Source organism: Anolis sagrei, chromosome 3 (assembly GCF_037176765.1).
Source record: "Anolis sagrei isolate rAnoSag1 chromosome 3, rAnoSag1.mat, whole genome shotgun sequence".
In the NCBI taxonomy this organism is placed as follows: domain Eukaryota; kingdom Metazoa; phylum Chordata; class Lepidosauria; order Squamata; family Dactyloidae; genus Anolis; species Anolis sagrei.
Window position 1 is genome coordinate 196,740,980 of NC_090023.1, and position 12,448 is coordinate 196,753,427.

Consider the following 12,448-nt stretch of genomic DNA (forward strand, 5'->3'; position numbering starts at 1 on the left):
AAGCAGCTAGTAATGCTTTTACAATAATAGATTGTTTAACATTTACCACTCTACTTTTAGTAAAGATACAATCTAAGAAAAATGTTTCACTTTAAAGATATTTATGCAAATCTCATGCTCACCATTTTTGACTAAATTACCTCCCCAAATTTAGGGTGTGCATTAGATTCGCATGATATGGTAAATACTTTTTTAGGTTTCAGGGTTCTGAAAACTGAGATGCGCATTAGATTCAATGGTGCATTAGACTCGAGTAAATGTGGGTATTTCTACACATTTCACATTTATGGAGAGAACAGTTCCCCTGATGTTAACAAAAAGGAATTGCTCATTTAAACAGTATTGTTACTCTACAAATGTTACTCAATATGAAATTAAACTGATAAATAGTACTGGGCATCACTTACACGTATTTGATGAGTGGATTTGTATTTTTCAGGAACGGACAATTCTCCAACAGATTTGATTACAGCAACTGCTTTGTTGTCATCAGGAGGATCTGAATTGGTGCTATAGGAACCATTTTCATCACTATCTGGCATCTCCTCCTCTTCCTCACTGTAGCTTTCATCAGAGTTACCATTTAAAGGGAACTCACCACCTCCTTCTTTTTTTGGTTCATCTAGCTGGAAAAGTTCTGAGAGCATGTAGTTTGCTGAAGCAATGATCTTATTGAAAAAAAAAAAACAGAGATCAGTTATCTAAAATAATGTCAAAAGTCATTCTTCTACAACTTTTAGTACCGTATGCGCATTTACATACGCGGATGTCTACCTTTGTCTAGTAACTTCACACAATTAAGGAGTAATGTTCTGATAGTATGTTGTTACAATGCTATGGTTTGTTGTTATGGGTCTTTAGATCACAAACCTTTCAGCCAATCACATGTAGGAAATGAGAAACAATAATTTCCTTGTTTTAAATAGGCAGTTTGGTAAATTTCAAAAAAGATAAACTATACCTAAATTGCAATTTAATGAAACAAGCTAGGATCAAAGAGTAGTCCATGTGACAACCCCTCCCCGCTCCCATGAATAGTTCAATCCAGGGGAATTTTATAACTTCTGATGTCTATGGCTGTAACTCTGATCAGGCTTGATCAGCATGACCAAAATAATGTAAACTTCTGAAACAGCTGGAAGCTCTAATTTATCTTCCCAGGTTTAGAGTAAACTGATTTCCCAGTTCAAATATACTGTGTATATACTGTGTATATACTCGAGTATAAGCCGACCTGGATATAAGCTGAGGCACCTAATTTTTACCACCAAAAAAAAAAAAAAAAACCTGGGAGAATGTACTGATGTAATGTAAATGCAATTATAATAATAGAGTCAAATAATAATAACCCAGTAAAATAATAAATAACTTTGACTTGAGTATAAGCTTGTGATGTGGGCTTGAGGAAGGCTATTTCAGCCTAAAAGGGGGCTGAAAAACTCAGCTTATACTCGAGTATATACGGTAAGTAATATATATGCTTCACATCCATTTGATCATGGAGGAGGGAGTACATAAAGCTAAGGTTCACTACTGCAGGAAGCTAAGGTTTGTTATATTCAAACTCATCTCAAGAGAGGAAAATTGATGTATGTGAAGAATTTTCCAACTGCTCAGGCATGGAAGGCCTGGCATCAAATTATTGGTACACTGGTATCAAATTATTACTACATAATTAATTTACCGCACATTCTTCTCCCAAGCAATGATTTCTCATTAGATATAACTAAGGAATGACAAAATTGTGTAATTCTTACCTGCGGATGTCTACCTTTGTCTAGTAACTTCACACAATTAAGGAGTAATGTTCTGATAGTACCATAATGTTTCCTATTTTGGTTTTTCTTCAACATCATATTGCAAGCAACTCTAAGGAAAAGAAGATGAAAAGAAAAAGTGAAAAATCATGTCGATGGCAATCAAAAAGCATCTGAAGACACGTCTATTTTACTGTCAGAGGTACTCCTCTTTGCTGGGTCAGTGGTAATAAAGGACTTTAAAATAAGGATAAGGCAGAACCAACTCAAGTTATACTTTACAATAAAAAGCTGTGCAAAATTGAAATTGCTATAGATAATCCTTCTTTTACCCAACTGCTTTCAGTTTCAGGTGAAAATGAAAAGATCCACCTGAGATATCTAGCAGACCTGTTTCTCTGTACTTTCTGGCCCTGTTGGCATAAACTAGCTGGAAATTGGATGTGATGATAACTCCTCCATATCTCTATCCCCGTCCAAGATTGCTCTATTATGTACTACAAAAGTAACCTCACATGCTTAAAACAGCATCCAGATTAAAGTCGTGTTCACAGCAAGTGTTGCCTTTGTTTCTTAAACCTCTTGGGCTCAATCTGATGTTGCATTCAAATATTGCAGTTAGGTTATGGTATAGGATCCATTTATACTGACCATTTAATGCAGTTTGAAGCTTGCTTAAAACTGTAGTGGCTCAATAAACTCCCACAAAAGCACATGAAAGGAACCCCTAAATGCACACCATTGCTCTGTAAGTCATGTAATCACCATGTGGAACTCAAACAGGTTTCATCAGCACAGCAAAGCCACTTCCTTCAATACTTATTTAAAACTGTAGATGTGCCCTTAATGAGGTATATGAAAATGACTCCAATGCAAAGATATGCAATATGCTATACAGGCAGTCCCCAAGTTACAAACATTCGACTTACAATGTATTGTCGAAGGCTTTCATGGCCGGAATCACTCAGTTCTTGTGGGTTTTTTCGGGCTATATGGCCATGTTCTAGAGGCATTTCTCCTGACGTTTCGCCTGCATCTATGGCAAGCATCCTCAGAGGGTCTGTTGCAATTAGTACAATGGGTTTATATATCTGTGGAATGGTTGGGGTGGGGCAAGGAGCTCTTCCCTGCTGCAGTTAGGTGTGAATGTTAGCTAATCACCTTCATTAGCATTTGAAGGCCTGCCTGAGTCTGGGAAAATCTGTTGCTGGGAGTTGTTAATCTGTGCCTGGTTTCTTCCTCTCTGATGTTTAGCTGTTAATTCGACTTACATTCAACTCATCATTTAGAACAGGGGCAAGACAACAGAAAATGAGATTAAATCTACCCCTTAGAAGGGAAATTCACTCCTGAAAGAGTTATCATGGGCGGAAACTGTCTTCACTGAAGCTTTTTTTTTTTCCCAATCCTTGTTTCCACAAAAAGCCATATTTTTTTCCAAAATCCAGAAAGTGACAGAAAGGGACAGAAAGTGAAGTGAAATCTTCTGAACAGACAGCAAAGCGAATATCACAGAGGTGACTGTTAACTCTTCCCTATGCTATCCAAAACATAAAAATGGCTGGAATTACACTTTAAAATGTACCTGTCCCGATTTATAAATTCAGTTTAAGAACCCTAAAGAACCTATCTTGTCTGTAACCTGGGGACTGCCTGTACTCGTACTTACTTATAGAGAAGAATTGCAACGGGCATTGTAAAAGGATTTTGGTATTTATCTTCCGTTTCTTCACACAAAGTTGTCAGATCATACAGTTTTACTATATCACTTCCACTTGCTGAAAGAAAAAAAAACTTTATCAGTCTGGTTGGTAAAAATACAGCTTCTAGGAACTGCAGTGGAAGGAAGGGAGAGGAATAGGCTTCTACTGTAAGAAATGTTGGTGTGAATTTCTTATATGATGAGTAGCACAATATAATATCCCTAGTATAGGGGAATATTAATCTGCTGTAGGATGAACCTAAGCTGTATAAAGAGTAGGACTCTGTCATATGCTGAGGATAGAAACACCCCTTTGTACTGTCAGATGCTTAGCAATGAGGCTTTTAGGGCAGACACAAGTCATTCTTTCTTAACCACTTATGGAAATACTCACCTTTAAATAGCCAGTATGTATGACCTTCTTTGGTACAGTTAGATTTCAAAAAAGACAAAATGTTTTGAGCAATATCTTTTATTACTTTGGTAGAAAAGTTGGAGTTTTCCAAATTAGGTATATCCTCTGTTTTAATCATTTCATACTTCTGAAAAAACAGAATAAATTTCACAAATGAAAAAATACGTTGCAGTGCAAATGATAACTCTTATTTTTCTAAGAGTTTTAAAATTATCTTACCAGATTTTCAGAAATTGAATAGAAAACCAAAGATTCAAATACAAAAATGTTGGAATTATTGACATGTGCAATAGTAACTTTTGTAGCACTACTCTGTCCAAATATATTTATACAATGAACAAACATTAATAAGACAATCATTTTATCTGTAATATCAACAGAATTGTGTGCCAGAAAGGCTGCCATCAAGGTGCTCAATGATATTTAATCTCTCCCTTAATTATCATGATAGACTATTCTACTGACAACAAAGAAAGCAATCAATTCAGAACTTACCTGAACAATTCCATTGACATGGAAACACATTACAAGCTCTGGCACATTGCATATCAAGTTGTCCAACCAATAGTCAATGCCTGTTAGTACATTGATTGGCTTATTATTATCCCTACAAACAGAAGTGTTACAAAGTCATTCCAGGATAATGAACAAGATAACCAAATCCATTAAGATCAAACTATTATACAGTAACTTTAAAACCCTCTAGATCCTAACATACAACACACATCAAAAAGTTAAAAAAACAATAGGCACAAAAATGAACAAAAGGCACTTCAAAAATAATGTTTTCCTACTGTGTTTTGTATTTTTAAAATAACATTTTGAGATTTGTTGTGAAGAAGCTATACATATATACAAAGATGTGATCAGTCGTAAGGTCAATCAGGGTTTGGGAATACAGCCAGTGTGGGATGGGGTCACACTCCCCTGAAGACACAGGTCCACAGTCTGAGGGTGATCCTGGATTCACCGTTGATCCTGGAACCCAAGGTGTCAGCGATGGCCAGGAGCACCTTCTTACTACTACTGCGCCTGTACCCTGAGACACCTGACTTGGCCTTGGTTGTCCACACCTTAGTCACATCTTGTTTCGACTACTGCAACGGTCTCTACATGGGGCTGCCTTTGAAGTTTGGAAGTTACAATTGGTGCAGAGACTGGCAATCAGATTGCAAACTGGAGTGCTGTATCATGATAGGATGACTCCCATGCTGTGGCAGCTCCATTGGCTGCTGGTCCACTTCTGGGCTAAATACAAAGTGCTGGTTGTTACCTATAAAGCCCTGCTCTCAGTCCCACCCACATCACAAGCGCAGCTGGTGGGAATGAGAGAGAGGGCCTTCTCCGTGATTGCTCCCTGTTTCTGGAACTCCCTCCCTAAAGAAATAAAAACAGACCCCACCCTCCTCTCTTTCAAAAAAACTCCTGAAAACATACTTATGCACTTTAGCATATGGAGAAGAGGAGGACTAGGGCACTTTTAATTCCATCAGAATGCTGGCTACCTTATTTGCATTTCATTGCTGCTATGGTACATTTATTTATTTATTTATTTGCTTTATTTCTATACCGCATTTTTCAGCCCAAACAGGCGACTCAATGCGGTTTACAAGGTACAAGTTATCACAACAATGTCAATGCAGTTAAAAACGCAACAAATGCAACAACAAAATCAACAACATCAATCAACAACAATTAACAAAAACAAACATAATGCCTCAGTGAAATCAGATCCGTTCTCATAATCCATAATACATGGGAAAGAACAACCATGATAGCCATTTTAAAGTATTTTAATCATTCTCTCAGGGTTTATATCTTAATTGTTAATTATGTTATTAGTATAATTCGGTTTATTTGACTATTCATATTCTGTTTTCTATTTCAATGTTAATTTCTCTTTTGTCACAAACTTTTGGTCATTATTTTGTATTATTTGGTAATATTTTTGAGATGTTTGTATGGCATTGAATGTTTGCCTATGTAAACCACCCTGAGTCCTCTCGGGAGAGAGGGTGGTCTATAAATCAAGTTTTATATTATTACTAGCTGTCCCCAGTCTGTGTAGATATGTTTTGAGTGTGTATATATATATGTGTGTATGTGTCTATATGTGTGTTTGCGTATATATATGTGTGGTTTTAAGCATGCGTTGTAATGTATTTTTTTTTTTGCTTTTTAAGTCTCTTATGCTGTGTTTTTCAGTGTTTTTATGAGTCATGGCCTGAGAGATGTATTGTGTCCAAATTTCGTGTCAATTCATCCAGTGGTTTTTGAGTTATGTTAATTCCACAAACGAACATTACATTTTTATTCATATAGATTATTATTAGTATTATTATCTATTGATGATTCACGCTGTATACACATTTAATCTAATAAATACAAAAATATTCCCTTTGATAAACAAATAAACAGAAAGAGGCTCATTTCTTTTAAGTGCTAATTGCCCAAATTAATTCTTATCCAAAAGTCAGTAGCTTTCCCAAAAATGAGTCAACCAAGAACTACGCATTCATGTAAACCCCATGAATACTATGTCAATTCATAAGAGCCATGATTAATCATTATGTTTGATGCAAAATATGAAAGAAAAAGACAAGTTAGTCCACCTTATAAAATATGCTGCACCTTCTTTAATTAGATATTCACCTGAGACGTAGACTCACAGCAGGGTATCTTCCTCCCCCAAATATAGGCATATTTGAACCAACCAACATGTGAATATCTTCAAACGTCCACAAGATGTTACGAACGAAGTCATTTTTAAGACCCTTGAAATGTGAAGACGAGAGTGTTTATGAATAGCTTTTGTCTTTACACATGGAACAATGCAACACAGGCTACAGACTTACAAGAAATCAAAATGGGGAGCAGGGAGGAAGCAAATAAAAAACAGCAGATGATAACTATGCTAAGCATAAAGATCAAGACCACAGATGTCATAAAGCAATGGACATAAGTGATTTTCTTCCTCTCAGCTGTGCTGTAGATCAAATTGTGTAAGGAGATTATACTGCTCAGCTCAGATGCCACATAAAACCATACCTGACTGTTTTCCCCGTCATTGAACAAAGTAGTTAGGTTTTGTTCTTTGGGGGCTGAGGCCACATGCCCCACTACATATGAGGGTTCAAAAGGCACACTGCCCTGTGAAAAGCACAAGGATATAAGAAGTGATTCTACTGCTGAGATTACAGAAGGTTGTTTTAAATAGAATGTATTCTGCACACTGGACAAATGATATCTATCTATCTATCTATCTATCTATCTATCTATCTATCTATCTATACAGGCAGTCCCTGAGTTACAAACATCTGACTTACAAATTACTCATAGTTAAAAACAGGGGTGAGACAAGAGGAAGTGAAAGAAATCTATCTTCTGGAAGGGAAATTCACTCTTGAAAGAGGCATCATGGTGAAAAGGTATCTCCACTGAAGCTTTCTTACCAGTCCTTGTTTCCACAACAAGCCAATTTTTTAAAAAATCCAATTCTCTCAGAGAAAGAAAGTAAGGCAAGATCTTCTGAAAAGTGGCACAGACAGCAAAACAAACACCACAGGAGTGTTAACCCTTCCCTATGCTATCTAAATAAAAAAACGTACCTGTTCCAACTTACAAACAAATTCAACTTAAGAACAAACTGACAGAACCTATCTTGTTCATAACAAGGAGACTGTCTGTATCTATATCTTTCAATACATCTATATAGTGAAAGGAAAGTTTTTTTATAATCCACTCCTTTCAATATAGGTTCTAATATCTTCCAGCCTCAAACCACTCAAATTATAACATCTATAAATCAGCTAAAACTAATAAATACTTATTTATGGTTAGTCCTATGAGCAATTTCTTTTTGTTTGTTTTTTTTTTGCCATTTTGTATACTACTTTTAAAAAAAGGGTAGTTCTACAGTATCATTAATGTAATAGTTTGTGGAAAAAGAGCCTTTGCCATAATACTCCAATCAGAATCCATCTATGTTAAGATTTCTAGCAGTCTTATTGAAAAATGTCTTCTATTCAACTTAGATTGTCTTTCATTTTTACAGTTTCACAGCACTCTAGGCCACTATTATTCTCCCAGCAGTTTATTTAACATCAACAGGGTACAAGATGATTTACTAAACAAGCAATGGGATTTCTGTATAGAGAGTCTTTAATAAACCTGAGACAAGAGAAAGGTGACAAGGATTGACAAACCAATGATGTGGACAGAAGATGGAAAAGCCCTGAGGCAATTGAGCTGTGATAGCTACTTTGCTGAATTTTCAAAGGAACTAAACAGGAATCTTCTATCTGTTACAGGACAATGAACACTAAAACAGAAGGAACAAAATGTGTGTGGAGGAATTAGAGGGAACGCTTTAGAGACAAAATCAGAGACCTAAAGCTGACAAAGAACATCAGAGAGATAATTCACTTGAAACGTTTTTAAAAAGAAATTGTTAGTTTTGACAAATGAAGTTTAATGTTCATGGTTTTGGCCATTATATTTAAAAGCCATCTTTATTCTGATAGTATCAAACAATTCAAAATCAAATTTATGGCAAATGTTTAATCTTTCCATATCTTTAGTAATTCTCTAAATATTATTTAGTTCCTTACTATATTTGTATTCCACCCTTCCTCTATGACTCAGAATAATGTACACTAGATTATATATTACTCTATCAAGGAAGTTCATTAACATCCAGTCTTAAGAGTTACAAACAATAAAGATCAACAGCACATCCTCAGAGTAAGACAAAGACTACATAATCGGCCTGCTTCTGTGATAACACGGGGAAATGTATAATCAAGTTACTACTTTGTGCAGATGAAACTATGACCTGAATATGATGCTATGAAAACCAAACAAAAACCAACAAGAAACTAGCAAATTCAAATAATTCTCAGGAATTTGTGTCTGTATGAGTAGAATGTTGATCATTGGTAAGCTATAACAATTTGTGATTATTCTGAAGAGAGAGAGAGAGAGGGAGAACAAATTGTCCAGTTCTATGTATATTTACTCAAAAGAATTTCTATCTGAAATATGATTTAGCCTCCAAAACTGGAATGTACAACCTGGGTTGGCCTGGGGCCAAACACATGAATTTCCCCATTCTGCTCACTGCATTAATAGTGTTCCTCTACAACTGCATCAGAATAGACTGGAGAGGAAGGAGGCAGTGGAAGCATACAACCACATCACATTGTTGCTAACAGTAGTGCAAGAACAGTGCCTCCTCTCTGTTTAGTCCGACTAAAGATAAAGGTTATGGAAACTACTGAGAACAGCAGGGAGCATCCCAGCAGCATGCTATCTAGAAGGCCTCTCAAATACACTCACACAATTGCAAGAGACATCTTCCAACAGATAGACAGACAGAAAATGCTTACTTCCTGCCAAACAGTCACCAGAGTAGAAAAAAACACAGAGGCATTGCAGAAATAGCAACAGCAATTATGGTCATGAGAGAAAAGGTAGTATAAACGAGTATTCCTGCTCATGGATATCATTGCTGCTAATTCACTTGGGTAAACAAAGTCGTAATTATGATCAGAAACCACCACGAGCTGCTGCTGCAATTCTTAAACACTCACTAGCCAGCAAAGAAACGGCCACTAAAATGAGCAATTGACAGTTGCTTTCTTTTGACTTCAACAACAAACTATGGAAAGGAGGGGTGCCTGCAGAATTACTAACTGCCCAGCAATGTTGATTCTCAGTGTCCAAACTCCGAAGGCCCTGAACTGAAGCTGGACTGAGTATTCGTATACCATCAACCAAGCAGTAACTATGTATGGAAAGTAAACTAAGACCTACCAAGAACAAACCAAAAACAAAAAAGACTACTTCAGAGCCCCTGAACTAGATAGCACAAGAGAATTTAGTGCTTTTCATTTTTACTATGCAGCTTCCATCCTTAAAAACATGCCAACGAAACATTATTAAGTATTATTTTTATATGGCTGCCATGTTAACCTGATTAGAAGTGCTTGCATCTTCAGAAAGTGAGGAAGGCATTTCAAAAGGGGCTGGCCAAGAAACCCTTCCTGCTTCATCAGTTTCATCTTCAGTCGTTTCTTCTTGATGTTGTTCTTCAGAGGTAGGAACAGGCTGAGCAGCTTCATCACCATTAATACTAGTAGCAAGACAAACATTGACATTTCACTTGAAATATATCTGAAGTCTACAATGTAGCTTTTTGCTACAATTTTAACATCAAAGGAAATAATAAACAATTAAAGGAAACATCTACAGTGTTCTTCATGCATTATTTTCGTATACATATACGTCTTCATAGAACAGCATCATTTCATAATATTGGCAGTAGAGATTGCCATGATGAACAATTTTTAATATTTTTGCAATGCTACAAAGATATTGGAAGGTATAGTTCTGACATTTTAAACTTTCAGTACATCAACAAATATATCTGTTGTTTCTCCACATCTCATCCACACCAACCATTTGAAAACACAAATTGTATTTAAAAGATATCCTTGCATTCTTCTACATCACTGAAGTAACATCAGTTTTGTGGATTTAGAAGCAGATTTACTAATATAGTGGCTTCAGTTCAATAATTCTAACACACATGCTGCTGTCACATGAAATGTCTTTTCCTACAAAACTCATGATCAATGCTGTAATTCCCGAACATAATGACCAACTGCCTCAGGGGACAGTGGAAAGAGAAAGAAAAAGAGGACTTTAGTGCCTGGATTATATTGCCATGAATCAGCAGTGCCAAAAGCAGAAAGCAGTGAACACGCTCGGCCAAAATACCCTGCACATACTGAAGGGCATTTTGCCAAGGAAAAAAAACTGTTATAGATCCCTCTATAATTCTGATTCCCTTTAAATTAGGGGTCATTCTAGTGAGTAACTTGCTCATTATTATTACAAACAAACGAGACACTTTGCAATTTTATACCAAAACCCCTAACAGGAGTAATTCTGTTCAGGTTGCCAGGTAGCCAGATCTTTCTCTGGGTTGCTTTAAGTAAAGGACACTGTATCCCCATCACTTCTAGTTTTCTATTTTACTTCTCTAAGCATCACTGACTTCCTAATTCTTGGAGTACTTAAGAGGGAAAAGTATTCCGTCTCTATGAAGCCTATGCTTTTGCTCCACCAATATCTTGCTATATTCTTTCAGAAGGCAAGCAGCATGAACCTTTATAGAGATTGATAAAGCTAGTTAGTTTTGTCTTACCAACTTGTTTCGGAGAAGCAAAGCACAGTTTATTGGAGGAGATGTTGCTGCTAAATATGTTTCATTAGTTTCAGTGGTTTGCAGGGGCACAAGAATTGCCACTTTTGAAACAGCTCTTTGTGTTCCAACTAAAATCGTGAGACTCCATCATTTATTCAATCTAGCACAACAGGTAGATTACTTAGTTGCCACATTGCACGGCCACCACTATCTGTTCCTCCCCTCCATTCTCTTTCAATCTCTATGACATTACAGTCATTGTCTTCCTGTTTGGGAAACTTGGGCCTAGCAAGAATTTTGTTTGTAGGCACATGAAGATGTGTGTAGTCTAGCAAATCCTGAAGGTTCACAGATATACAAATACCTTGTTTGTATTTGTTTTTCAGTAGTCCTGTCTAGCCTAAAATCCTATTATTGCACCCCAGCCAGAGTTCACCTTGCCCTTAGCATCAACCAGGAATCCAAAACTAATAGTAAAACAGTTTATTGAAGAAAGTTCATATAAAAAGAGAAAAATCACCAGAAGCAATAAGGAAGGCAAAATCCAACAGGTAATCAGGAAAGGTGGTCAAGAAGTAAAACCCCAGCCAAGCTGATGAGGAATGAAAAACACTTCAAAGGCAATAATCCAAACGGTACAGGAAAACAGGAATCATAACATGAGCATAAACCATGGAAAACAAGTATCAAAACATGAATACGAATCCATAAAAAAACAAGACTGTAAGACCTTCCTAAAACATGAATCAAAACTCCCAGGAGGTAAAACATGAGCTGGTCATCCTTACTATTCAGCAGCATTACCTGATCTAAAATCTCAACGAGACATTCTCTGATTTCAGGGATACAAAACATGAAGGCATTTCTTTGACCTTAAGGATCCTTTCTTTGCGCTTCTTTCTCATTGATTCTTTGGGATTGCCTGTGACTGAGGTTTCTCCCCCTCAGATGCAGCCTGGTATCTCTGTCTTATCCAGCTGTTCCCTCGGATGAGCTATCTTGGTCTGTCAGGTCTTTATCAGGAGTTGCTAAGCTCCTCGTGGGTGAAAGGTCCTCTCCCTGTCTGCTGGACTCCAAAACAGTTCCACTTTCAAACTCCATCTCACAGACAGAATCTTGATCTGAAATCCCCCACTTTCCCTCATCTATCATTCTCCCAGGCTCTGAAACCCCAATCTCTTCATCTTCATCTGTCTGAACCAGAACACCTATTGCCACTCTATCAAGAGTGTTATCTCAAATAGTTTGAAGAATTTTGGCATAAAATAAAGATAGCTTGATTCTTGAAGACCAATATTAGGGTAATATTCATCCTTTAGACCTTGCAATTGTTCCTTAGAAAAATATTATATCAAAAGTAAGCG

General features: G+C 36.7%; 1 protein-coding gene across 2 annotated transcripts in view; it reads right to left on the reverse strand.

Moving 5' to 3' along the window:
- The window catches only part of EDRF1 (erythroid differentiation regulatory factor 1), a 43,363-nt gene that overhangs the window by 21,443 nt on the left and 9,472 nt on the right, over positions 1-12,448 (reverse strand). The window contains exons 6-13 of one of the 2 annotated variants that reach the window (XM_060768615.2): positions 9,848-10,007; positions 6,923-7,024; positions 6,527-6,648; positions 4,370-4,481; positions 3,854-4,001; positions 3,427-3,535; positions 1,758-1,869; positions 408-668 (exon numbers count right to left, since the gene is read on the reverse strand). In XM_060768615.2, coding sequence (XP_060624598.2) covers positions 408-668; positions 1,758-1,869; positions 3,427-3,535; positions 3,854-4,001; positions 4,370-4,481; positions 6,527-6,648; positions 6,923-7,024; positions 9,848-10,007 — 1,126 coding nt within the window. The remainder of the gene's footprint in view (positions 1-407; positions 669-1,757; positions 1,870-3,426; positions 3,536-3,853; positions 4,002-4,369; positions 4,482-6,526; positions 6,649-6,922; positions 7,025-9,847; positions 10,008-12,448) is intronic. The other variant, XM_060768614.2, reaches the window with a different exon arrangement.